This window comes from Penicillium citrinum (assembly GCF_028827155.1).
Source record: "Penicillium citrinum strain IBT 23319 chromosome Unknown utg000001l:1.0-4955037.0:1.0-4956770.0, whole genome shotgun sequence".
Taxonomy (NCBI): domain Eukaryota; kingdom Fungi; phylum Ascomycota; class Eurotiomycetes; order Eurotiales; family Aspergillaceae; genus Penicillium; species Penicillium citrinum.
Genome location: NW_026622686.1, coordinates 1,790,109 through 1,816,674, shown reverse-complemented (window position 1 = coordinate 1,816,674; position 26,566 = coordinate 1,790,109). Strand labels below are relative to the sequence as shown.

Genomic DNA, 26,566 nt, shown 5'->3' with positions numbered 1-26,566 from the left:
AAGGTATGGAACTATCGGTGTGGCTGGCAATCATGAATATACTCAATCCGCTCAAAAGTGGATAGTTAACCTAACTTAGAAGTTATCATTGATTAGTAAGTACCACCGTAGAAGACATCTGGAATCCAAGGGGCCGATTAGATTAAGATTAAGATCCACTCAATCTCACGGTTCCAGCAATCAAGAACTAGTAATTTTGTAAACTAGGTCGACCCTGGAATGTATAATAATCACTCCGATCGAACATATCTCAAAATCTAACAAAAACAGTCAAATAACTTGTCGCGCCATCAGTTGCTGATGATTTTAATGCTATAACTAATTGAAACTAAATATCTTTGTGCCGCGACTGTTGAAGAACTCTCTTGATTGTTGCACCGGATATATATTTTACAACTGGAAAATGAATCCGAATTGACCGGATCAGAAAGCAATATAATAGATATAATACCACAGATCCCACATCCTTTGATTTTCTGGACATTGTCTGATTATTTCGCAATTTGGTATCTGCTTGAACAGTTCAAAACGCTCATATCTTTACCACGTTCATCTGCCTTCGAACATGGCCTCTGGTGCATCAAATATAGTAGCGGAGTCCTCAATCTCCGAGGCCAGCGGATATCGAAGAGAATACAGAAAATGTATCAAAATATGGTTCCAGAACATCATAGTATATGGCACCCAAATTGCGCCAGATTCAGAAACGAGACGAAGCTGGTGGAGAGAAGCCCAAATGCTCGGTGTGGCCAGGTAAAGCTCACCGTCACAGGCGTTGGTGGGGACGGTACGCTCAATGAGAACGTCGTTACTCAGCTACATTTCTTTCCATCGAATTAGCAAAGTCAGCAAAACCAGGACCATAATTGACAATTTTGCAAAGGCCCGATCAAAAAATCCCAATGTTTTAAGGTACTTAGAGGGGGTTGTTGTTGTTGTTGTTGTTGTTGTTGTTGTCAAGTGGGTCAACCCCTTTGGATCCCCGGTGTTGGGAGGGACTATATTTAGGGCGAAGCTATTCTAGGGTTGTGAGAAAAGCAATAAATGGATTACGATATCACAAACCAGGGGTGATAACTAGGACCTTGTTTCCTTCTCCAAGACCCGGTAATCCGAAGGAGGATGCAGCCGAAGATAGTTTGATTAGTGATAGACGTGAGCAGAAGAATCTTTTTCACCTCGGTCTTGGTTCATGTCCCTTTCAGGGGAGGCGTCTATTTTAATACATAAACGAATTCTATATTCGTCTATGTGTATCAACATTTCTTAAACTACTCTTCCTCCAAGCAAACAACTGCCATTGGTTTGCCGCCCTATTCCTTTCTGGCCCCCAGTATGCCGTTCGACACTTCTTTAACTAGGGCTTTGGGGATCCGAGTGCCCGTCGTGCAAGGTGGGCTTCAATGGGTCGCCTACGCTGAACTCGCTGCTGCGGTGAGTAATGCCGGAGGACTGGGCATAATAAATGCCCTGACACAACCGGATCCCGAGCACCTCCGTCAAGAGATCAGAAAAACCAGGTCTCTAACGAAAAATCCCTTTGGTGTCAATATTACCCTTCTCCCCGCTCTGAGTCCTCCCGACTACCCTGCATTTGTACAGGCAATTATCGATGAAGGGATCAACATTGTCGAAACTGCAGGAAACAGCCCGGGCCCCGTCATGAAGCAGCTGAAAGCTGCAGGCGTAATCATCATCCATAAAGCAACAACGATCCGACACGCCAAAGCCGCTATCAAACTCGGGGCCGATATCCTCTCAATCGATGGTTTCGAGTGTGCTGGCCATGTCGGCGAGTCTGACATTGCTTCGTTAATCCTGAACGGTCGCGCAAGGCAAGAACTCGGTGACACTCCGTTTATCGCCTCAGGCGGCTTCGCGGATGGGTATGGGTTGATGGCAGCTCTAAGTCTGGGAGCTGCGGGAATCAATATGGGCACTCGCTTTATGTGCACAATAGAAGCTCCAATCCACATGAACGTGAAGCTCGCAATCGTCAATGCCGACGAGCATCAAACAAGTCTCATCTTGAGGCGGTGGAAGAACACGAGTCGGATGTACTCTAACCAAATGACGGAAAAAGCGATCGAAATCGAGTCCACAAGTTCTAGTGGAGAATTTATCGAAGTTGCCCCTATCGTTAGTGGATTCCGTGGGAGAGAAGTTCTTTTGCACGGAGATATTCAACATGGAGTGAGGATACACACCCCGGTCACTCCAAGTTTCGGAATTAGATGAGCTGACTGAGAAAAAGGTCTGGTATGCTGGGCAGGTGATGGGGTTGATACATGACATTCCAACCTGCGCTCAGCTTATGAAACGTATTGAAAGGGAAGCGATGGGGGTCCTCTCGGGTCTCTCACAATGCGTGATGCAAGAGGAGCTACGCAGTAGACTGTGACAAAGTTAGAAAACTCTTTGATATGTCTAGTCCAGTTCTTAGTTCATATTATTATTTATCTCAGCTACAAGACCACCTATCGTATGGTGAATATGCACTCTGTACATAAGTTCCGGGTTCCTACGTATAGACAAGCATAGAACTAATCCGCAAGACCACTCTGAAAGACGCTAATACAGAAACTATCTGGTAGCTCGCACTTCACGTAGCTTACAGTGATCGGCGTCCTTCCTAATCATTTGCTAACCGAAACTCTCTCCTGAAATTTCGCTGCCGAGGTTTACAAAATAGATTAGTGAACAATGTGTGACCATGTCAATTTAGAAAATTTCCGGAAGTGCTGTTTAATATCTTGAAGATCTGTAAAAAAGTTTAGGAATACATATTTGCTCTTACCTCTGAGGTTCCGTTCACATTACCCTAGATGGGAACCAAGCATCCTACTATTCATATAAAGACTAAGATTATATCCCAGAATTGCTGCTAAGGGCTCCGAAATATAAATTCCCAAATACTCGCTGTTCCGCGGTTTATATTGTTCCACGCCGGTTCTGATTCTGGTTTGAACAAAGGACAAAGAAAATCAGAATTTTGTTCACATATTGGAAAGGCTGCTCCTCCAAAGCGACAAGTAACCATGATGATACCTGTTGCGAAACTAATTCTCTACGTAGTGACTGATGGGATTATAATTTTCAACACCTCTATGTCCCCTTCACGCCCGTCACCCCATTCCCTCCGGAACATTCATCCCAACTGCATAGAAAATTATGAGAGCTATTCAGTAGATCTAGCTTACGCACATTAGAGCCGACCGCGTACGTAATATCCTGACTTAGTTCTTAAAACATACGAACGGGACTGTGGTTTTCCTAACTGATGATATAGTAGTGTCACACTTCTTTGAAACAGACTTTGAATTAGATCTGAATGGGATGGAAGTGACAAGTATGGGAGAAAGAAAAATGTAAATTGGGATGCTTTGTAATACAAAACCAAGAGGGCGTTCTACAGCTTCGAAGGTGTTTGAGTCTCTTCCTTCTCTGCTAGCTCTCTGAGCTGTCGCCGAAGGATCTTTCCGGTTGGGTTTTTGGGGATTTCATCCACAAAGCGAATTCCACCACGGAGACGCTTATGGGGTGCCACCTTACCATCAAACCACTTAATTATGCTGAGCTTCTCCGCCTCCACTTGTTGGCCTGTGTTTCGCGACTTGATCCTCGAGCTGCGGACGACATATGCCCGTGGTAACTCTGTTCCCTCCTCTGGACTATTCACGCCGATGACCGCGACATCACTGATCGCATCATGCTGAAGGAGAATACCTTCCAGCTCTGCCGGTGCTACCTGGAAGCCTTTATATTTTATGAGTTCCTTGACCCGATCGGTGATGTAGAGGTTCCCATCGATGTCCTGGAAGCCGACATCCCCGGTCTTAAACCATCCGTCTGGCGAGAGTGTGGGTTGATGATGACCATGATATCCCATGAAAATATTGGGCCCACGAATATATAGTTCTCCAACTTCGCCACTTGGGACTTCAACAGATACGGTGTCGTTTTCTGGGATTGTCATATACTTTGCCTCCATGTTAGGTAGCAATTTCCCTACGGAGCCTGCCGCCCTGTCCCAGTCTCCCCATGGTTGTACATGAGAGGCTGGGCTAGCCTCAGTAAGGCCATAACTCTGCTTTAAACCTACTTTGATCCGGGAGGAAGCCCGTTGAATCGTTGAGGCAGACAAAGGTGCGGCACTAGAGTTCAGCATCCGGAGACTAGACAGATCATATTTTCTTATGATATCAAGGCTGCCCAAGGCAAGGGCGACTGGCGGCACAATATGCGCATATGTGATTTGGAAGTTTTGCACGTGAATGCAGAATTTCTGAATGTCGAATGTAGCCATAAGTACGACCTGAAACCCACTGTACAGGGGAGAATGTACACCGCATGCCAGCCCTGTTACTTGCGCGTCAGCTTTTCTATAGGTACAGTGATTTGAGAACAACCTCTCACCGTATATATGGAAAAGTGGCAGAAAGATCAAGACCATATCCCCTCTTCCATCTTTTCCACCATTGTGCGTAAGTTGGTGACCCTCCACTGCCTGGGTTTGAAGCACATTCGACACGATGTTGTAGTGCGAGAGCAATGCGCCCTTCGGGTACCCCGTAGTACCTGAAGAGTACATAAGATACGCCGCGTCTTTCTTCGGGGTTATAGGAGGTCTCTCCTGTGCTTCTGAATTCGAGCCACCGCATAAGTCTGTGAAATGCCTGACTCGAGCCTCTGGATCTCGGACATCGCCGATGAGGATGATGCGTTCACGTGGAATGCCAACTACCTTTGCTGCTTGTAGAGCTATTTTGAGCATCGGGAATTGCGTAATAATCGCTGCGGCGCTGCAGTCTTTCAATTGGGAAGCAAGTTCCTCTGCGGTGTATCTTGGGCTGGCAGGAGACACAATTCCCGCGGCCCATAGAGTGCCAAATGTGACAACCGGAGTGTCAATAGAATTGACAGTGAATAAAGCCATGGTATCACCGGATTTCCAGCCGAAATGTGTCCGGAGGCTCCGTCCAAAAGCAATGGCCGCATCTTTAGTCTGCCCATATGTGTACGTTCTCCTGGTGTCGGCATCTTGCCACAGAACTGTTGACAGTTATTACAGAAATCCACAAACGCTGCATCCGATATTCGTTAGAGGCCTTACCCTTAGTGTCCGGATAGGTTCGGTCTTCTCGCTCGAAAAAGAACGTCCAGAGATCGAACTCTGGAATATCAATAGCTGGGAAGGTAGATTTGCCAGTCATCGTCGAACGACTCTAAACTTCATATAAGGCAGTAACAAAATCGGAGAAGCTAAAAGGTGGTTTTCTTGTATGATACTCCGCAATTCAATTAATAAAGTTGACAAAGGATGGCAACCCCTGGCAAAGATGGTTGATTAGTGATCACGCCGAGGTGCTGAGCTCTCAATCGCAATTTACAATTGAGATGACCTTGCAGCAGGAATTGGCGTGGTTCAAGCGCAAAAATAAGTGCGCGAAAATCAGGATGGTAAACCTCGGTTAGCAAACTAACTTCATAGTACTCTAACTATTGTCAATTGAAGAAACAGAGGAAGTTGATTAAAAACTTCCGTCGTACGAGAGCCTCGGCGTTCGATTGAGAGAATAATCATGTTTTGTAGATAACTAGCGAATCGAGATTACTCATACTTGGCTGCTGAGCCTAATAAAAATATAGGAACTGATTATTTTCGAGCGCAACTTGTTATTGATTCAAATTAACTGGATCAATAAGATACACTTGTTAATCTTTGAAATAGTGAAGCCACGGAAATCATACGTTTCAACAGAGTGTGGGTACATCGGTCGTTGCTTAACCCTTCAACATGTCACACAATCCCGAAAACAAGCTTGTATCGTTTTATTCATTGCTTTTGAACTCCCCTGCTGTATTATAAACTACAATTAAATACATAGCAAATCTCTCTTAATTTGCAAAATCTATGAATAGCGATAAGTCACGGTTTTTGTCTGTTTCTTCTGTTTGTAGACCCTGAGATTCGCCCGTGGGTACCCCTCTTAGGGTTGGACCTCACTAGTTATGCGACCCCAGGTCGATAAACTAGGCGCTTACCCACCCGCGGTGCGTGTAGAGTAGAGGGTCCGGAGGGTTACCCGTGGGTGAGTGCCAGATCTACCATCATTCTAGGAAACGAGTACACATGACCAGGCAGGCTTGGCTACTCCTAGGGATTAGGCTTATAAGAACTAGCTAGTGATAGATGATGACGCTCATCCATGTATCTAATTTATTGCGTCGTGATAAAATCCAAATTGTTACTTTGTGCTTTTCATTAAAAGGTGGATAGGCCTCTTTACTTGATTATCACCCGACACACGCATGGTTAGGGGAGTTATTTCGGTAATGTCGATAGCAAGGGACAACCCTCGGTTCAAGCCTTATCACCGAGAAGGGTGTTTCTTCTGCAGTAGCTGTTGGGGCTTCGGGGAAACTGTCTACCACTAACTTACATTCGCTATGCAACAACTTCTTGCCCTAAACTTCCCATCGGTTATTTCCCATTTACATTTATATCGTCCAGAATTCCTGAGATTATAGAATGTAGGTTCTAGACGACATGTAGTAGGAAAGGAAAAGGAAGCAATTCCGGATTTGGAACCCGACTGCACGTCCGATTAGCAAGATATGGACGTCGCTACGTATAGGATAAACTTGTGGCCCTCGGTAGGTTTTTGTTTGATCTAGCTTTCTCTCCAATAATAAAAAGAAAAGAAGAAAAGAAGCAAGTGTGGAACGTCAGAGTCGAATTTCCTGGAGATTTGTGGAACGAAGGGGTCGAGTATCAACTTCGATGTGTTTGGAGCGTAGATCCAATCCGCATTCATTGGCCATTTGGGACGAAGGAGAAATGACTGCCACCATTCTTGATCGTTGCCGCTAAGCTTGTGGCCGGTCGACCGAGAATTTGGCCGACAGTGTCTGTATGTCGATCATAGCACCCTGCAGCATGGAGACTTGCCATAGTCCGAATGTGCCGGTAAACATGTTCAGGAATATCAGCCTTCTTAAGCGTTTCCTCTTCCCAAGTCTCAAACGAGATGTTCACGTAGTTAACGGAGCGTCCCAGAGCAGCAGAATACTCCTCTGCTATACTGTTCAAGTCAACGGAACGGGGGCCAGTGATCTCCAAGATTCGTCCCACATATGGAAGAGGGTCGAGTAACACTTTAACGGCTACTTCCGCAACATCCTGGGCGGCTACTGGAGACGTGCGACTTTCTCCGAAAGGCAGACGAATTGCTCCAGACTTCTCAATAGACCGGGCCGCAAATACCCAGAAAAGAGGGTTTTCCTGGAAAACTGTCGGTCGTAGATGAGCCACAGGCACTCCTGACCAATTGAGCACCTGTTCACTCAGCCACTGCAATCTGTGTTGAGGCGATTCGGTGACATGCGTAAGGTCCATCTCGGAGAGAGTCATCTGGGACATGTTGACCAGTAGTCTGATCCCGGAACTGGCTCGCGCAGCCGCGGCCATCACCGTGGATGCCTCCAGGTACTGTGAAGATACACTCATGCTGAAAAAAATGCATTTACAGCCTTGGACAGCCGGAAATATTTCTTCCGATTTGGTGAGATCAGCGACCACAATTTCCGCGCCGAGTTCCTGAAGTCGCGTAGCACGTTCGTCCTGGCGACGAACCAGCGCACGCACGGGTATACCAGAGGATCTCAGAAGTTCGACAACACGGCCTGCCACTCCTCCAACTTGGCCTGCGGCGCCAGTCACCAGCACAGGCGCTATATGTTCTGGCATGATAGCAGGTCGTAGAATGAATAGGCAAAAACCAACAGACCTTCTGAAGCTTTTTCTGTCGAAAGAAACAGAAAAAGCCGAGCAGCAAGATCTCCAAATTCGACTCTAAGCTCATTAGGAGATGTTACATTTTAGCGCAGCCATTACTTGGAGAAAGTGTATTTGTTTGTTTATTCATCGGGCCGTCTGGTTGATTATTCATCCTTCTCCGGTGGAGAGACACTGGCAAGAATAAAATTCATACCTCTTTCGATTACTCAATCTTGCTGAGGGTATCGTAAGTCCCTTGCGTGAAATGACAATCAGAAATAGTTGGGGAGTTGACTCAAACCACTAGTATTATCATGTCCTTCCAGCACTGGGTGGAGTTGCGTAAATATGAATATAGATCAGACGAACCAAAATTAACTATTTGTTGCCGATGTTGCCACGATATTTCATATCATTAGAGCAAATTGTTACCACCTCATTGCGTCTCGGCCAGTAACGTTTCGAAAATCTACCAATGGATCAAAAGTTGAACGCATTGGACCTGGGTATTTTCCGGTTTCTGGAACACAATTTCGTCGTCGTATGGAGGATTAAAATCGACCTAGAACAATTCAAAACAGCTGCGAAAGCTCTAATTCTCCAATGGCCTGCTTTAGGCGCCAGGTTGGACTTTCTGGTGCGGATGGTCCCTTGTGGTTTGGCTATACTTTTGGGTCTATGTTAACGAGTCCTCAGCGCACATCACTACTACCTACTGACCGTAAAGACACCTCACGTGGTATATGGAAAGGCAAGACATGTGACCAACGGATAGATGAAATGGCAAAACTTCCACAGCAGGATGAAGATGTCCAGCTCTTTGATCCTAGCTCCCTGGAGCGTTTGGTCGATTACGGATGACGGACTCGGTTGGCACTTGCGTCAGGACATCCTCGCTATCAGAACGGTTGTCTTGCGCGATGCATGTATCATAGGATTCAAGCTTCAGCATTCTTTTGGGGATGTAAATGGTATCGTTTTCTTTGATAGGATATTTTCCGAGCCATGCTAATCCATGTCGCTTTACACCTAGCAATGATGAAAATAGCTAAGGCTTACTGTACCTTAGTGGACAAGGGATTTGTTGGTCCGGTGTCATTAATTCTGTCACCATTAAAGATGAAACCAGGGATTCCACTTGAGGGGGAGGGCCAGGGCGAGGCCACCTCTGTCCATCCAATCGCAAAGTTGCACGCTGAATCAAGTGCTGCAGGCTGGGCCTCGTTTTTGAAAAGCGCTTGGAGACAAAAATCTCGAGTTTACATGAATAGCTCATCTCGTTGAATTGCAAAGACGCTTTTAATTCCCCGAAGACAAATCAACAAATGGACCAACGAAGCCCAGAGACGTGATGACCATGTTACCGAGCACGATCTGATTTTATCCTTTCTGTACCGACACTTTGCAAAAGACGGTGCACCCCCCGCCGAACTTTGGTATTACGATGAATGTCCAGCGCCAGCTCCAGCTCCAGAATGATGCAGGTTTTGGTAATCCATGGATCCTTGTGCCAGTGTCGCGGTATTCTGATCCCATTGAAGCAGTGAACACTAGAGACTCACTGAGCAATGTGGCTCATCATATTCGTCATACAATCAATTCGGCTAGAAATCCAGTGTGTGTCAGCCAAATCATTGGCCAACATACCTTTCTAAGTGGCAAGCCTATGATCTTTAGGCATTTCGCGGCGAGAGATGCTCATTTTGTCGTCACGTCTTGGGCAGGTCATCCCATTTTTGAATACAAGCTGGGCACGAAAACACCGGTCGCCGTGCACGGGAACGTAGCGTTCTGTGGCTACTTGAGAAAGACAGGCATGGTCATGGATGACTTGTTGGTTGTGTGGAAAAGCAAAGATGGTCATGGATGCCTCGAAAATGGCTTGTGGGAGCAAATGGTGCAGAGTTTAAAGTAACAGGGCGTTGGTGTAGTTCACAGGTCGGCTCGACGCTCAATCATCGTCTAGAGGCTGTGTTGGTCAGAGAAACATCACAGTCTGTAGATAGCTTACTCAATTAAGAGCAGTACCCGGCTGTCACAATACGGTGAGCCCTAGTTGGGCCATTCTGGTATTTGTTATTCCTGGTGTTTTGATCAACATTAGATCACGGCGACCTCCCATCACAAATGGTGTTATATGCCCCCTTTTCATCAGATAGAACTTCATATATTCATAGTCTCTTATCTCTTTCGCTCTCATGGGTGATAGGGAGCTTTCAATGTTCATTAAGGAACATTGTGTAGTTGAATATGGTACAGTACTGTAGTCTTTCAGCAATTGAGATAGTAAGGCAGATCTGTTCAGCATCGGCCATCTTGAAGATCGTTGAATAGATATGCAGGAGTGAAAAAGAGTTGAGCAGTACGGTACTGAGGATTGCAGTTCTAAAACCTAGTTACAGACAAAATTTAGAGGCGCGGAAAATTAAAATTGCTAGAATCCAACTAGGATAAGATGACGTTCTTACAAACCAGAACATTGTATGTGATATTCGCCCAACAATTTCACCACTTCCGACTCCACTCCAGCCATTCCTGTTGGAATATCCCAGTTGCTGAGAGATTAATGAGGCTATAATCACGTGCATACATTAACCTACTTCTCACTTCACTTGTATTTTAGATAACAGACAAGCAACTCCACAAAATAACATGAGCATTGAAGCATCACTTAATAAACCAACTTGTTTGCTGACTAAGACCTAACCCGACCCTCCCTGTGGGCCAGGTTTTCAAGTAAGCTTTTTTTAAGGTCGGAGGAGCTGATCCACTCGGTAGTGAAATACCATACTGCTTGATCATCCAACGGATGGTTGACTAATCGAATATGAATAACTAACCAACTAACTAGTTTAGTGGGGAGTATACCAGCATGTGGACTATGTAAGGAGATAGTTAAAGTAGCCTAGCAGTCTTTTTGTGGGATCACTAATCGAGGCCGACCAAAACTTAAAAGTTTGCCGGTGTTCCAAATATCAATGTGTCCGTGGGAAATCGATTATGCTCATATATTGACCGGTTGCAATGCCTCTAGATTAGTTTGATAATGCCACCAATCTCCAACCGGCGCAGAAGTAGCCTTTTTCCGTACGATAAATACATAGGTCAGTAAACGCCCGCCATCTGCAAATACAGACCCGACTTCAACACCCTCGGTCTCGCCTATTATTCGAGACAGAATGACTTCACCAAAACGCTCCATCCTTATCACTGGGTACGTAACTCTGAATGGAAATCACTTTAAATTGCCTTTTTTTTTATATAATGAATTGGGCTGTTTAACATTACTTCGAGTAGGTGCTCACGCGGGGGAGTGGGAAATGCTCTGGCGCTTGAATTTGCCGCCCACGGCATGCGCGTCTTCGCAACTGCGCGATCCACTGGATCCCTATCTAATTTAGAAGATATGGGGATTGAGACCTTTGCTCTCGACGTGACGAATGCGGCAAGCATTGCAGCACTCAGGGACGAAATTGTGAAGCGGACGGGCGGCAAATTGGATATGCTGTTCAACAATGCCGGCACAAGTATGTCCCACTTGTGATTCCGCATGGTCTTTTGACATCCTGGTACTTGTCTGTATAGTTTTCAGCTTCTGACCGAATTCTTTGCTTTAACAGTGTATGAAGCGCCGGCAATCGAAGCCGATCCTGCCCGTACTCGTGCGATGTTTGATGCCAATGTCTTCGGCTTGTTTGATATGGTTTCAACCTTTACTCCTCTTCTTCTAGCCTCCGCTTCGAATACGCAAAAACCACCTGTCATCATCAATACCTCATCAATACTGTCACGCATTCCGTTTGTCTTTTCGGCGGCATATAACGCCTCCAAAGCAGCTGTGGCTTCCTACAGCGACACTCTCAGAATCGAGCTTAATCCACTCGGTATTAAAGTGGTCACAGTATTCATGGGTGAAGTGGCCACGAATCTCATGTTATCTGAAAATATCTCCTTCGGCTCCAAGAGCATATACATCGATGCTGAAGAGAGGACCAAAGAAAGAAGTCAAGAACATTCCAAAAACAGTCTGCAACCAGAAGTTTTTGCCAAACAAATTGTCGAGGAACTAGTGGTGAAGAACCCTAGATACGGACAAGGTGAGTATTTGTGGAAAGGCAGCAAAGCTACGTTGATTTGGTTCTTGAATGCTGTTGGATGGAGAAAGATATTCGACAGCACCGTGAAAAAGATGGTCGGGCTTGACCAAGAGAAAATCCAGAAGTCTATCTTTGACAAGGGCCAAGCATCCTTGAAATTAGAATGACAGTTTGGCTTTGAAAAAAGATGAGATTTTGGTGTAATTAAAATCACGGATTAATTGGCTAGTTCACGTTCATTCCCGTATCTTGGTAATGGCAAGCATCTTGACATTCATTCTTATCCATGTAAACCAAATATTTGCTTGCTATGTATCGTAACGTAATTTGCTTGTGGTATTGAGTAAGGAGCACTAAGCATTAGTTGTACTGTTGAGGTCTTCTATGGAGCACTACCATGACAAGATATATCTGTGTCTTGTACAGGGTACTGACAATCCAATGATTTATGTTACATTTAGTTGTTTCAAGGCAAGGAAACAAAGTACTACTCTATTTAAGTATTACCACAGGCCTTAATCTCTGAATATTCATTCACTTAGTTGCCCCAGAAGGCGTATTTACTTCGCTTCTAATACCCACCCTGCAAAATCGCATATGTTTTATGCTCAGCGATCTATAAGAACTGCTATGATCAAGACTGATTGACGGCACGGACGGATAGGATTATCAAAATCGAGGCCTACAAAATGAGGCAAAATTTGGCCTGTATTGTTATGGTCTTCTGAAAATGTATCCCGACGCTTTCAGCTGCTTGTCGTCTCTTCGTCGCCGCACTAGTGGCATTTCAGGAAGGTAAAAGGCGGCACAGAGAAACTTCTTTTCGATTTTATCATTTCCACAAGTGCCCAGGCAGTGGCCCAGCTGATCTGTGATTTATTCTGTTATTTTGTCTGGTCCATCCTTTAAGGACTTACGCCAAGTATGCTTTCTTGATAAGGAAGATGATCCTCCTATAATTAGCATAAGTACACAACAGGTCGGGCTCCTCATCATATATTGTCAAAAGATCGATAAAACAATATTAACGCAGCAAGGGATTACATGACCAATGAAATTCCTATTTTTTATTGAAGGGTTATCTCGGTAAACGATATTACTCAAACCTCTCAAAACTTGAAGAAATGTGAATACAGTGGCCGACGCGATTTGGATACGGTGCAGCTTCGGTGCTACATTGTTCCGTTTCGACAGCATCTGGGGTAAAAGGTAAACACGACGACAAGGTCACGTGGTACACGGGACCCTATATCGGGTTCTGACCCGTTACAATATAAGTATCTAGAAATAACTATTTTGAATTGAGCTAATTGAGTGATCTTTTTTTTTGATCTGGGCTGAATTTTTTCTCTTGTAGCTACAATACTTTCTTATCTATGGGCTATTGAATAGCTAGAGTAGTATATACAGAGCTTGACCAGACTTATAGAGAAAAAATAAAAATAATCTTATTTTGCAGTGTATCGATTGACTGCTTGAATAAATAAATCGAAAATATCTATCTAATCTCTGTCTATCTTGTCCTTCGCAGAATCCCTAGCGAGATATTTCAGTATGAAAGTTCCAATGGAATATATATAATTCGGCAGTAATTGCGAAAATAAACTACTTTGTTTGCTATTGACTGTCACGGGGTGTGAAGTATACAACACCCCAAGCACTCGATATCGGTCCGACGTCTAAACCCTTTCGAATCACTTGCATGTAGAGGTCCACTCGAACCCTAATGTATATAAGATCACCCACATGTTCAGAATTCTTGAGCTCTTCAAGAATCAGTCTATGTATCAATCCATCCTACCTGATCCCTACCGTCCGATATCCTTGCCTAATCACAGGTCTCTAGCCTGACAACTTAGTAACCATTACCCTATTATTGAATCAAAATATCCAGATTAATAATTAAATAGCTCTTTCAAGATTAATCTTAGATACTAATTCAATTTCGGACTTAGAGATCAGATCAGATTAGATACAAATCGAATACAATCTCTGTCGGATTATCGATACAGTCTTAGTAGAGATCTCAGAATCAGTGGTAGAATTGCAACAGATCAAGAGTACTATTATTTTTCTCAGATAGTCAAAGAAAGAATCAAAATTGTAATAATACTAAGATACAAACTAATACTTGTTAAGTAGATAAGAGAATAATAGAAAAAAAAAGAATAGAAGATCAATTCAATCACTTCGTAGAATACACAGAGACTGATTCTTGAAGAGTCCTCAAACAATCAGGATAACATAAGCGAAGTCATTCAACCTTTTTCTCACATATCTTCTTCGAGAAAGAAGCGGTGTCGAATCGGGTTCGAAGTGTGAAGATCAGTAGCTTCACCAAAAGAAATAAGCTCTATAGCTTCACCGTATCATCCTCCACATCCTTTGTCAGGAATCCCGTGACAATCAAAAAGAATTAGACAAACAGAACAATTAGAATTTGATTGTATAACTATCTGATAGACTGTTTGACCTGAAATTTTGATGGGGACAAATTCAATAAAAATATTATAACTGGCCAACATTTTATATAAATCGTATGACAAAAAGTGCTTCCAGTCAACCTGGGAAAATCAGCTCCAGTGAGGGTGGTGGATCCAAATACTGCCCATAGTTAAGCCGCCAGACCGCCCTCCAGTGAGGCTCACTGGAACGGGGCCCATAGGATCGGCGTATGTATCAGTGATTCATAACTACAATACATTGGCGAATTAACCTTGTCCCCTGAAACGAACGAAGGGAGAGCGTGTCTAGTCCCTTGATGATCTGCTGGGGGACCTCCAGTCTCCTTTCCCCCCTATGTGGCCTGTGCGCTTGTCATCACTTGCAACATGATTTGCTTAGCTACAAGCAACCATGGTCACCGTTCCACTCCTACCCTGATCCTTGATTTCAGGTTGCGGGTTGCACCTGGAAGTAGCTTTGTCTTCCTGCGAAGCTTTTGGGGAGAAGAAAATGCTAATAGCCTGATTCAAGCGATTCCATCTTTCGGACTTCCGTTGGACCAAGTCTGTAACAATGTGCACGTGTCAGCTTGACCAAACTACCACTAATAAGTCTTAAAGAGCTCCTCACCATTCAGAATATAGAGCAATTCAACAAGTATTGGTGCCCAGATCGTCAAGGCAGCAATTTGCCCGAACCCCCACTGATCATCCTCAAATTGGTCTCTCGCCAAGCTTCGCAGATGCCTTCGTTGTCGCCACATCATCGTCAGGCCGACCACCATGCCCGCAGTCAAGAGTCCAATCAACAAGACCCAAAACAGCATCAATAACCTAAACAGCGACTTGTGCAACTTGTCTGCCTGGAATTTCTCCTTGAGAGACTGTATCCAGAATGCAATCGTACCCGCGACGGCAAAGATAGCGACAGTCCATGATGGATACGGGACGGGGTTGATGACGCTGTAGTCCTTTGAGGTGTGTGCGCAGCCATCAGAAGCAAGTCTCCAGTTTTCCTTGCTATCACTGCCCAGGTGGCTCTTTCCTAAGGCGACGATCACTAGGACAAACACTGCAAAATAGAGCAGCACTCGCGCGGCCCAACGGGATATTGGTTGCGCGACGACTAGGCAGAAGAAGGTCACGAGGATGCTGTTGACTTGTAGGAATGCCATAGCCTGCATCTCGGCGACTTCAAAGGTGGCTGGGTTCTGTGACAGGTTTGCCAGCGTGGCTAGGGCGGAAGAACCGACGAAAAAGCCATTCGAGGAGAAGAAATTCGTTTGAATGTCTTTTAAGTCTCGGACGAAGCTGCTCACTGGCGCCAGGGTGAGATAGAGTATACGATAAACAGGACCGATGAGGATGGTAAGTCCGGTTTGTATGCTATATGCATACATCATCTAGATTAGAAGGAGGCACAATCGATTAGCTACGACGTTTGTGGAGAAAATGGAGAACCCCTGTGTTTGCGAACTTACGCCGATCCCAGAAAGATCAGGGTTTCCCACCCCATATGTGAGCAGACACAGATTCTGGCAGTTCTGGACCTCCACGGTGATGTTTAGATCGTTCTTGTTGGCATAATCGAAGAAATCGTTCATAGTGTTAAAGCTACAGGTCCCTTCATTCTCTACAACGGACGTTCCTGTGGGTGTAGCTGATGTTACGCTCGAAAATTCGGATGGGGTTATTCTCTGTGGAAGTGCTGCTGCACCCTGTAAATGTAAAAGGGCAAACACCACGAGGTAGTGCAGAAAGAGTAGCATGGTCGCTTCTATTGATCTAAAGAATCCACCGGTGAAGAGTGCACCTCAAATGTGACTTTATTGAGAGTATTTTATCACTTTTCAGGTACGGGCACTTTCTGTTGAAATACTGAACGGCCCGGCAAACGCGGCTTAAATCATGCATTGTCGCTGAGAATACTGGCACATGGCTACAGAACAGAGCAATCAAGGCTGAGTCGACTCACTTGGCAAGCGGACAGAGGTCTAGCTGCCGCTTCAATCGGAGGGCGTCAGCACCGACTAGTCATTCCCCCGTGGTGTAATTAACCTGAATTAGAAATAGCCAGAGGGCATGCCGATGGGAAGGGGATAATGTCACTCGATTTTCATCCAATGACAAGAACAGGGCTGCGCTTGGACAGCGTTGCTGACCTAACTAGGGTTCGTGGACCTTCACTAACTTATCACTTCACCGTGACACGCCGGATATACGCTACTTCGGGGTTTAATTAGGTTAACCCCTGTATGCTAATGCAGGTCTTGTTGCGACTTACCTAGCCACACCTTCCGCTTATGCATTGATCTTGGCCCCCTTTCGAAGACACTTTTATGCCTGAGACCTGAGCAACTGAAAGACCCCATCCAAACCCTAAAAAGGAAATTTAACTCCGGTCTCTAATACTATGAACATTATAAAAGAAAACTAGGTCGAGTAACGCGAAATTCCTGGAGGGGTGCGACCTGTCGTCATCCATCAGGAACTTGCTTCGTTTCGCTCACCCGCGAATTGAAGGCCTGATTCATCAAATTGGACCTAAAGAGTTCTCTAGCTTGGTAGATGCATTTGCACCCAACTCACTGGCTATAATAAGTTAGACGACACAAAAGGTGTTGGAGCAATTGTAAGGTAAAATTTTCGGAGTTAACGCCTCAGATAACTCCAGTGAAGCCGTTTGGCCCTTTTTATGGGTAAACAACCATCGCTGAGAGGTTGACGTGGCAATGCGAACCCGAAAAGAGGAAAGACAGTCGCTATAGCATCTGGCATTGCCGGGTGGGGTGGGGCAATACGAGAACCAACGGGAAATATTTTCTTAGGCTTGTCTTCTCACAGCATGGAGGGTCGGTTCAGAACTTCCTACCACGAATTAAAGATAATTTGCCCCTACTTCGGTAGGGACATAAGCACAGCTGACCTCTTGGCGTTTGGATCCAGTTTCACCTTTTCAAGTGCGAAGAAAAGCGCACACTCCAACCGGGCGGTAGGGGCGGCCAAGTTTTAATCTTCAGTAGATTAGAAGTAACCAGCGTGTGTGCACTTCAGGGAAGTAACAAAAGCTGTGATATTGCCTGTACTGTATGTGCCGCAAATCAGAGGGCCTCTAGGCGCGACTAGGGCCGCGTCTGGGCGGGAGGCTCGTTGTTGCTGATTCGTCGGATCTTTGAGGGCAGGCTAAAGTAATGTGAAGGAGCCGAATCCAGGCAGGTTCCACCAGATGGACAAATGTACGAACGTTCTGACTAAGAGTCCTCTCAAAATCACTTAACTAACAGCCTGAATGCTGATACTAAATCCCGAAAATTCAAAATGTACGTGTCAAAAGGAGAAGCTAGGCATAAATCAAACTAGCCGCCCTTCGGCGACGCTCCGCAGTCGATCGGGTTCTCTCGTTTCTATGTTGATTACAATCGGTCGAAAAGAATCCCAATCACAGACCAATCGCCACGGGCTGTCACTATGGCCGGAGTTGACAGTAACCCAAAAGCTCACCCAGATGAACCTGCTCAGGTCACAGAAGTAGTAGCCTCCGAGCCACAGGCTGCGACAACCACTGAGCATAAGCGCCATCCAATGTACTCCCCTCACGAATGGCTTTTTGAATTGATCAGTTCGATGTTGGCCTTGGGCCTCCTCATTGGCATTGTTATCATCTTCTGGTATATGGACAACAAGCCTCTGTCTGCCTGGCGCGGCCGCGTCTCTCTCAACGCGACAATTTCTATCCTAACAACTGCATGCACTACGGCGTTGATGCACGGGGTTAGCACATTTATTGGACAGTCTAAATGGCTTCACTTCAAGAATGGGCCTCACAAACTTGCTGACTTTGAAACATTTGACGGAGCGAGTCGCGGTGTTTGGGGGTCTATTCTACTACTTACCACAGTCAAGTGGAATCTAGCCACCATCGGCGCATTCATCACGCTCTTGCGACTTGCTTTCTCGCCATTCGCCCAACAGGTAGTTCTGATTGAGCAGCGAGACATCACCTTTTTTGCCGACAACGCGACCTTCGGATATGCGCACAATTACAGCCGGAGTATAATGAATGACCTGGCAAACTCTGGCATCGGTAAGTATCGTTGCCAATCTATACAACCATAAACATAAGTGCAGCTAACATGATTTTGACTAGAGAGCATCCCGCAGGATCCCGGTATGCAATCCGCCATCATTCGGGGTCTATATGGCATCAACACCACTGAACCTTTTAACTGCCCCGGGGCATGTCGCTGGACCGAATCGTATGTGTCACTTGGGTTCAAGGCCGAGTGCAGAAACGTCACTCATGAAACATTGCAAGCGGCAACCTGCAACGGTGACGAAGATTCCTTGCGGCAATGCAACATGACCACACCAGGCGGAGTCAGACTTGCAACTCGCGATGTGTTTACAGATTTGGCGACAGCATACTACATGAACGCATCCTCACTGCTTATGAATACATCGGCAACTGAATTGCCTGATACATTTCCCGAAATCACGCGATTCGCAATCTATAGATCGACACCGGACAGCAATTTCCGAATGCACGACATTAACATCACAGACTGCTCGCTCTCTATCATGGCCTACGAATACGCAGGTGCCAAGGCCAATGGTAGCGATTTCTCCTTTGCTAGCACGCGTGAGGTCAATTTTGGCGTAAAGAACCCCTGGACGCTTGGGACTGAAGCAACCGAAATGAAATTCGAGCGCATGTACACCAACGAGTCGACGAGGGGTGATATCCATATTCCTGCGCTTGAAATGAGCTATGCCAGCCTCGCCGCGCTGGAAACTTTCTTCGAATCTACGACAATAGTTACTGAGTGGGTCGCAGGGAACTTTGCCAATACGAACCTTGGTGTCGCTGCTGCTCTATCTGGCGACGTGGACATTAGTGACCGGTTCGACAAAATGGCGACTGCCATGACGGACTATCTACGATATGGCCCGAATACCCAATCTGCATATGGAGAGATAGTAAAACGCGAGCCATTTGTTTCAATTCGCTGGGGGTACTTTGTCGTTCCGATTGTGACTGAGGGGTTCGCCATTTTGTTCGCCATCTTGAGTATTTTTAGCAATCGCCAGAGCCGCCGCGTTCCCCTGTGGAAGTCTTCGACACTTGCTGTGTTGGCTTGTCAGCATGAGGAGCGGCTTGGGCTCCTGCAGACTACGGGCAAAGATGTTAGCAAGATCCAGGACGAGGCCAAGAAGGCTGAGGTACGGCTGCAATAGTGTTAAGCTTGAGGTAGTGTAAATGAGTTATGAGAAGGCTAGTCATAGTAGACAAAGTAGTTGAAGAATACATACAATGTTCATGGAACTGTGCCATAAATATCGAAGCTAATAAACAGGGGATTCAGCAGGTCTTCAACCTGGATAACAAACACTGGTCATTACTGACCATATGGAAAGTATATCGAAACAAACCTCATCGTATTTTTATTAATAGCCAAATTTCAGCAGTTACGAAATTTTGAAATTATATTTTGCCCTGACTCTGACTTGAAGTCTAGATCTACCTCTGTCATCGTTTGTCTCTCCCAACGCTGGTCTTCTTAGGCTTTTATAACGGCGTCAAGGCACTCCGAGCCTCACAACCAATAATTAGCTGCTAGTAGTGAAGTACATGGATATCAGTCCACTGTCAGAGTTGTGATTTGCATTCGCAACTTGAAGTCAGTAGAACGCACACATAACCTTCGAATATATGTGATCCTTTAATTTTTATGCTAAAGCCTCGAATAGGAAACACAGACAGATTACGGCTAATATGATTAACTTGTGTTCAAACTGAATTATATTACTCAACTGCGGCTTGGTGTATGATGACAGAGCGAAGTCTCATTGGGACTTGTCAATCATGCGCCCAACATTTCTAAGTTAAAAGAGCCAGGGAAGTCAGGGAAAGCATCAAAAGAAGTCCAAGAGGCGGCTGCAAAGTTTGAACTCCCAAATTGAACGATATTGTTGTCGTAGGCGATTCCTCTCCTCCAGTTAGACTTGGTGTTTCCGACACCTCAGTGGGCAAATCTCGCGAACCGCCAGTAGTATCCGTAGTCGCCGATATTGACTGACTCCCATCGGTGATTTCAATTGTTGTGGTCTTGCTTTCAGTATTCGTTGAAATGGATTTTGTATTACCTTGACCCAGACTGGAGGGCTGAGTTGTCGATTCGATAGGCGTAGTACTTTCTACGGTTTCAAAGCCAAAGATAGTCATTGGTCCAGTGATCGTACTTGAGCTTGGAATCGTGACTGATACAACAATTTTGGCGGATCCGATTGTAGTGCTTGAGTCAGTCAATTGGCTAGTACTGGCGTACTCCGTTGCAGTATCCGTCTCACTAATTGTTGTCATTCCATTATTTGTTGTTGTTGTCGATGTAGTGGTTCCTGTGGTAGATACAGCTGTAGTTTCCGGGCTGTTGCTGCTTGAGACTGGCGGCGTTGATGTTTTTGATTCTTCCTCGCTTGTTGTTGCTGTAGCCCTCGACTGGGTCGTACTCGTTTGGCTTGTTATAGAGGTTGACGTTGTACTCAAGTCGGAACAATAATTCAAAAATTGTGCGAACGATGGTAACAAGGATGACGAGAAAGCGTCCGAGTGAGAATCTGCATGGTGGCTGATACATGTTTTACAGTTCTCTATGTCAAGTAGATATGCCGAGTCACTCTCACAGAGTGACGGCTTTTTTCCCGTGGCTTGTTGTTCCAAGGCAGCATCATTGCAATCATTATAGCAGACTCCGGGAATGTCCGATAAGTCTCTCTTCTCAATAGGCGTCTCAAATAACCTCGGATCATTTCCAGAAGAAAGAATACTACGTTTGCTTTGAGTGGCATTATGCTCTCTCGCTGTCTCGAATATGTCGTACCTCAAGCCGAAATCTTCCGGGCTCAGGTTATAATAATCCCGAGAAAAGTTGTAGTGGTGGCCCTCTGCGTCCAAGGCCCAGGATTGATTCAATACCAACGGCGGAGCGAGGATGCAATCCGAAGGATTACAGACATATCCCTCGGCCGGGAGTCCAGCTTCGACATTGCATCCCTTTCGGCCACCGTTACGAGATGGCCAGCAAAGAAAGCCCGGCGGGCAGCCCCAGGTATAGTCACTGGGTAACTGAGACTTGGGTGTATAGGTCGGATTGGCTATCAGTGTTGAGCAGACGGACGCGCGGAGAGTCACAGTGCTACCTGCGCTCACGGTCTGAGTATTTTCAGGACCCGAACTTCCCGTTGTGTTGATGATAGTTACTGTAGCCGTCCTTGTACTGCCTTGGAACCATTGGGTCAATTAACTGTAGCGCAGAAGCAACAGATGGACTATAAATACCTGGAACAGTAACAGTGCTGGGAGGTTGAGCAATGACTATGGTTTTACTTGAGCCAGGGATAATGCTAGTACCTTCTTGAAGGGTAATAGTGCTAGCAGGAATAGTCGTCACGGTTGTTACTGTCGAAGCTGGAATTGTTGATGTTGTTCCTGGCAGAGTTTCTGTTCCAATGACGGTCGGTCCAACCACTGGTTCCCTTGGAGCACTTATAGTTGATCCATCAGCAGTCACTGTCAAGGTGGAAATCCTTTCTGAAGGTGATCCAGAAATTGTGATTGTCGATGCTGGTAGAGTTAGGGTCTCTTGATCCACAGTCACTGTCGATGGTGAAATTTCAGTGACCGTTGAACCCCCTATTGTGATAGTTGACGAGGATACGTCTGTAATTGTCTTTCCGGGTGCGTTGATGGTCTCCGTCACTGTCACAATAGAGGTACCACTACCTTGAGCTTCAGTCTTTGTAGTAGTTTCTGTAATGGTGTCGGTGATTGTATCCGTGACTATTGTGCTTTCTCCGGTGCTGACTGTCTTGGTGTAGGTATCAGTAACAGTTTCGGTTTGACTTGCGCTTATAGTTTCAGTGATTCTCGTAGTCACAGTATTGATGGTTGTATCAGTCACTCTCTCAGTAATTGTATCCGTCGCTGTGGTAGTAACTGTGCGAGTTACTTCCTCTCCAATACCGATAGTAACACCAATTGTCACTGTAACTGTCACAGTTCCTGGAAGGCACAGTCCCCGAGGCACGGGACGTGCAGTTGTCGCTGGTTGGAGCGAAAGAGTGGTGGGAACTGGATCATTGCTGGAGGTTGTGGATGTAGATATCGCAGCTCCGTGAACTGCTAATAATGACAGCCATGCAATGTAAGGTCTCATTTTTCCTCCAGCTGCAAAAGATGCAGGCAGAACTTGAGCTTAATAGCGATTAAAACAAAGAATTATCACGGCGAGCATGGGACATGGGGACAGAAAACCCAGAGTGTATGCACAGCCCGCAGAATATTTCTTTCTGTCCGGAAATTACTCGAATGTGCGAGGCTGAAAGAACGCCCTTTTCGTTTGAAAGAAAGACCTAATAAACCTCGACACCGCCAATATTGCATGGACCAAAAATGTTTGTCGCTACATTGTTGTCATTCAACGGATGCATCCTGGTCAGTGCAACGACGAATCGGGCATTCCAGACCGCCGCTAAGTTGACGGCTCGGCAACTTTTCATGCAGTTCTCCATGCAGCTAGTAGACGCAAGCCGGCCAATTCAGCCGCATGGCACATATGAGGGGTTCCCAGGCCTCTCAATGAGTCAATTGATCGACAGTCCTGCCTGAACACTATGCCAACTAGACGAATCTCATCCCTCTGCTTTTCACTAACCAGTACTTTTCTACTCCATTGTCTCTACTGCCCAGCAAGTAAGGCGTCCAGTCTCGTATTTCCCCACTAGCAATTTGGCTCGAACAATGCTTGTAAACCACACAGTGATGAACTAGAGAACGGGATCTTGAACGTATTACATGCGGAGCTTAGTCTAGGTGGGGACACCTTTTAAAAAACGAACTTCTTGGGAGTTTTCTTAGAAAGAGATCGAGTCCGTGCATTGGATTTCTTTGACAGTTGGCTGGTCCAGCGCAGACGAGGCTGCGCTAGTGGGGACTCTTGTCAAAGAACTCGCACTTGACAAGGTTTGACTGAGCTACGACGGCTCTCGCAGGATATGGCGAAAAAAGGATGCTGTGCCCCTCTTCATTGTTGTTTCCATTAAGGCTGGCGATGAGTGCCCGGTTACTCCTCTGTTGCTGCGGTGTCTGCAACTCGCGAATTGCCTTCCGGGACATTTTCTATGCTTTTTCAATGGATTTGGAAGCGTTCACCTGTCAATTCTGATCACAGCGTTGTCTTTTCGTGAGTAGAGTGAGTGTGAAAGCAGACTCGATATGAAGTTTCATACGCGGATTCTACTCGCACTGCTTGTTTTCATGCTCGAAAGCGCTGCCGCGATGTGTAATGCCGTGCAGAAACAGGTTAACCTAACAATGTGCAACTGGCAGGGCCTTCGAGGTACGTGATGTCTTCATACCGTTTCCCCTAACTAGTAGTAATTCACATGGCCCAAATTTTCATCAGCTGATATCAAAACTAGCCAATATACTCCATGATACCATATACATAGACGGTGGCTCCTTATGGCTGCAGCAGTACGACGTGCAACCCTTCTATTCTCGCATCCCGTCAAAATTGCTAACAGGTTCAGAGGATACGATGACGGTTGTGTCAACCAGATAAACGATGGTATGTAATTCCACCCAGATTTTCATGGTGCTACTAGGATAATATAGGCCACTGCTGCTATTCTAATGACTGAGGTCCCTTGGAGCTAATCATTTGAAAATGTTTTAGGAAATTTCCGCGGTTACATCTACTCATTCAATCTTTCCACACCATTCAATGACACCTCAGACTTCATTGCAATTCTTGACAATAGTACCATCGCTGGAGGCGCCGCCAGTAATATCGCACCTAATTATATTGACGGTGTAATGTTTTCCAATCAAGAAGAATTCTATCTTTACGGGTCAGTCAGTCCTTGCTTTCCTCTAATTCTATCCAACGATCAGACTCAAACAACACGTATGAGCTGACAACACTTTAACTCGCAATATAAAGAGGAATGATGAGGTCTACAAATGTCACCGATGAGCCAGCCGATGATACCGTTCTCGGGTATCAAGCCTATCAATACAATTCCGATGCTTCAATGTGGGCACCTAAGTGGTTCTCGGAAGATCTTCCCTCTGGTGTTACCCGATATATCACCAATGGTGCTGGCGTGTCTGCGCCAAGCGAAAATATGGGGTTCTATTTTAGTGGTATGCGTTCTCCGGACTGGGGTTCATTCACCTACGACGATATGGAATCCAACACAACAGCCGATACACTTATCACGGTCAACATGGCCGAGATGGGCAAAGGAAAATGGGTGAACTACACACTACCGGACTATGTAGCCGGTCGGTCGAAGGGGGAGCTTGTTTGGCTTCCTGTGTCGAAATCAGGTGTGTTGGTCGCGATCGGAGGTGTCGTCGAGCCAGTCGAATTCTGGCGCACTACCGATCTAAATGATCAGCAAATATCCAAAAGTGAAAGAACTAGCCCGTCGTTTATGGAGACTGTCACGATCTATGATGTCGACTCCAAAGCCTGGTATTTGCAGAATACAACAGGCGATATACCTCCACAGCTCACACAATTTTGCTCTGTTTTAGCCAGTGCCTCCGATGGGTCATCCCATAATATTTATATCTACGGTGGTTATAATGGGCTTGAGTACGACTCAAATCCCTCAGATGATGTTCATATCTTATCTATACCGTCATTCAAATGGATCAAGGTTTATAATGGGACAAGCACACACGGTCGAAGTGGTCATCGATGTATAAAGATATACCCTGATCAAATGTTTGCCATAGGAGGTCAACATATTGACAGTACAAAATGTTTGGAGGGTGGGCTTTTGGCAAACTTCAACCTGAACAAGCTAGTTTTTGAGGAGAGCTATAATCCCGCGAAGTGGAGCGAATATCGTGTGCCTGGATTAATTACATCCCAGATCGGTGGAGAGTAAGTGTACCATCTCAACGAACCAGACCAATGCTTATATACATTTAGTACTTCAGGAGGCGCAACTACCACTGCGCCATCTTCATGGGGCAACAAAAGCCTTGAAAGCATCTTCCAGACCAAATACTCAAAGCCAATCACAACATACTGGCCTTATGGTACTTCAAAAGGCACAACACCGCAAACGAAAGATCATGGGCTTCCCACTTGGGCAGCTGCGGTTATTGGTGTACTTTGCGGGCTATTTGGAGTCGGTGTCATCCTTGCAGCTATTTGGTTTTATCTTCGACGGAGACGTGGCCATGGACCTCTATCCTCCAAGCCAGACAATATCCATGCTATTGACAACAACGAAGAGCGAAAAATAATGTATGCAAGTGGCCCGGCATCTCCAGGCCCGGGTCCTGTATCTAATTCTACCGGAATTGAAACGCGCACGAATGATTCAATGATGCAGGACTCAATCAACACATCGATCTCCCCGCGAACGGTCGAGTCCGGCGGCGGTGCAGTATATGAAATGCACGGTAAGAAAGAGTCGATATCCATAATTGCGCATAAGTCTCCATTGCTGATAGCGATACTTTTGTTCACTTCAAGATTCATCTCCTGCTGAGCTTCCCACTCAATTCAACGTTTCATCATCCTATCCTACAGCAGCACCACCACCACCACCACCCAGTTCTGTGCCCGAATGTGACTCTCCGGTCTCTGCGCAAAGCCCTTCAGAATCTGAGTCTGGGCATTCCTACCAGCAAGGGCACCACAGGAGGCCTTCTTCATTATCGATTTTACCATCTCAGTCCATAGATAACGTCGTCACTGGGCGAGCTTCCTATTTCCAAGAAACATTTCATCAACACGGCTCCCAGAGGGTGCGCCATGGATCTGAGATCTCGAATACGAGTCTCAGCGCGGATGAGAGAGAACGTTTTGGGGGGAATGAGGCGATTCTGGAAGATGAGCAGCGAACGTAGAGTTTAGGCTCATCTAATTATAATTCAAACGTCTTTGATTATAATGTCCCTAGCTTGAATTGGCAGATTTCGAAGGTCGATGATTTTTAGATGGCTTAGATCTACGCTTTTCTCATACTGAACCTCGGACTTCGTGTATAAAACACCGAAGCTACTACTAGTACTAATAATATTCTTGATTATTAGATGGATCATAAGCAAATTCAATTTTTCATGTAAGGCCAGATGGAACTCAGTCGTGTAGACTATACGACTAAGATCTCTCAATCTCATGGTTCCAAATTCAAATTGAAATGTCATTAGAAAGGAAACC

The 26,566-nt window shown here is 45.6% G+C and overlaps 10 protein-coding genes across 10 annotated transcripts; 5 read left to right on the top strand and 5 right to left on the bottom strand.

The window, feature by feature from the left end:
* Nucleotides 1-1,335: 1,335 nt before the first annotated feature.
* N7469_000669 (NAD(P)H-dependent flavin oxidoreductase) lies at nucleotides 1,336-2,401 on the top strand (the record flags this gene model as incomplete). The annotated part of the gene is made up of 2 exons (XM_056639589.1): nucleotides 1,336-2,193; nucleotides 2,255-2,401. The coding sequence occupies 2 exons, from the start codon at nucleotides 1,336-1,338 to the stop codon at nucleotides 2,399-2,401; spliced, it is 1,005 nt and encodes a 334-aa protein (XP_056505346.1).
* Nucleotides 2,402-3,409: 1,008 nt separating this feature from the next.
* Nucleotides 3,410-5,213, bottom strand: N7469_000668 (acyl--CoA ligase; the record flags this gene model as incomplete). The annotated part of the gene is made up of 3 exons (XM_056639588.1): nucleotides 3,410-4,359; nucleotides 4,417-5,052; nucleotides 5,114-5,213. 3 exons carry the CDS (start codon nucleotides 5,211-5,213, stop codon nucleotides 3,410-3,412), a joined length of 1,686 nt encoding a protein of 561 aa, XP_056505345.1.
* A 1,601-nt stretch (nucleotides 5,214-6,814) lies between these two features.
* N7469_000667 (uncharacterized protein) lies at nucleotides 6,815-7,750 on the bottom strand (the record flags this gene model as incomplete). The annotated part of the gene is made up of 1 exon (XM_056639587.1): nucleotides 6,815-7,750. One exon carries the CDS (start codon nucleotides 7,748-7,750, stop codon nucleotides 6,815-6,817), a length of 936 nt encoding a protein of 311 aa, XP_056505344.1.
* Nucleotides 7,751-8,383: 633 nt separating this feature from the next.
* On the top strand, nucleotides 8,384-8,641 carry N7469_000666 (uncharacterized protein; the record flags this gene model as incomplete). Its single annotated transcript, XM_056639586.1, has 1 exon — nucleotides 8,384-8,641. One exon carries the CDS (start codon nucleotides 8,384-8,386, stop codon nucleotides 8,639-8,641), a length of 258 nt encoding a protein of 85 aa, XP_056505343.1.
* A 2,318-nt stretch (nucleotides 8,642-10,959) lies between these two features.
* On the top strand, nucleotides 10,960-12,044 carry N7469_000665 (Glucose/ribitol dehydrogenase; the record flags this gene model as incomplete). The annotated part of the gene is made up of 3 exons (XM_056639585.1): nucleotides 10,960-10,994; nucleotides 11,078-11,307; nucleotides 11,401-12,044. The coding sequence occupies 3 exons, from the start codon at nucleotides 10,960-10,962 to the stop codon at nucleotides 12,042-12,044; spliced, it is 909 nt and encodes a 302-aa protein (XP_056505342.1).
* Nucleotides 12,045-14,717: 2,673 nt separating this feature from the next.
* On the bottom strand, nucleotides 14,718-16,090 carry N7469_000664 (uncharacterized protein; the record flags this gene model as incomplete). Its single annotated transcript, XM_056639584.1, has 3 exons — nucleotides 14,718-14,887; nucleotides 14,953-15,724; nucleotides 15,803-16,090. 3 exons carry the CDS (start codon nucleotides 16,088-16,090, stop codon nucleotides 14,718-14,720), a joined length of 1,230 nt encoding a protein of 409 aa, XP_056505341.1.
* Nucleotides 16,091-17,789: 1,699 nt separating this feature from the next.
* Nucleotides 17,790-19,556, top strand: N7469_000663 (DUF3176 domain-containing protein; the record flags this gene model as incomplete). Its single annotated transcript, XM_056639583.1, has 2 exons — nucleotides 17,790-18,405; nucleotides 18,469-19,556. The coding sequence occupies 2 exons, from the start codon at nucleotides 17,790-17,792 to the stop codon at nucleotides 19,554-19,556; spliced, it is 1,704 nt and encodes a 567-aa protein (XP_056505340.1).
* A 643-nt stretch (nucleotides 19,557-20,199) lies between these two features.
* Nucleotides 20,200-22,534, bottom strand: N7469_000662 (uncharacterized protein; the record flags this gene model as incomplete). Its single annotated transcript, XM_056639582.1, has 2 exons — nucleotides 20,200-21,599; nucleotides 21,658-22,534. 2 exons carry the CDS (start codon nucleotides 22,532-22,534, stop codon nucleotides 20,200-20,202), a joined length of 2,277 nt encoding a protein of 758 aa, XP_056505339.1.
* A 767-nt stretch (nucleotides 22,535-23,301) lies between these two features.
* N7469_000661 (uncharacterized protein) lies at nucleotides 23,302-23,493 on the bottom strand (the record flags this gene model as incomplete). The annotated part of the gene is made up of 1 exon (XM_056639581.1): nucleotides 23,302-23,493. One exon carries the CDS (start codon nucleotides 23,491-23,493, stop codon nucleotides 23,302-23,304), a length of 192 nt encoding a protein of 63 aa, XP_056505338.1.
* A 99-nt stretch (nucleotides 23,494-23,592) lies between these two features.
* Nucleotides 23,593-26,253, top strand: N7469_000660 (uncharacterized protein; the record flags this gene model as incomplete). The annotated part of the gene is made up of 7 exons (XM_056639580.1): nucleotides 23,593-23,716; nucleotides 23,799-23,853; nucleotides 23,910-23,947; nucleotides 24,056-24,230; nucleotides 24,323-25,276; nucleotides 25,325-25,803; nucleotides 25,877-26,253. 7 exons carry the CDS (start codon nucleotides 23,593-23,595, stop codon nucleotides 26,251-26,253), a joined length of 2,202 nt encoding a protein of 733 aa, XP_056505337.1.
* Between the last annotated feature and the right edge of the window lie 313 nt (nucleotides 26,254-26,566).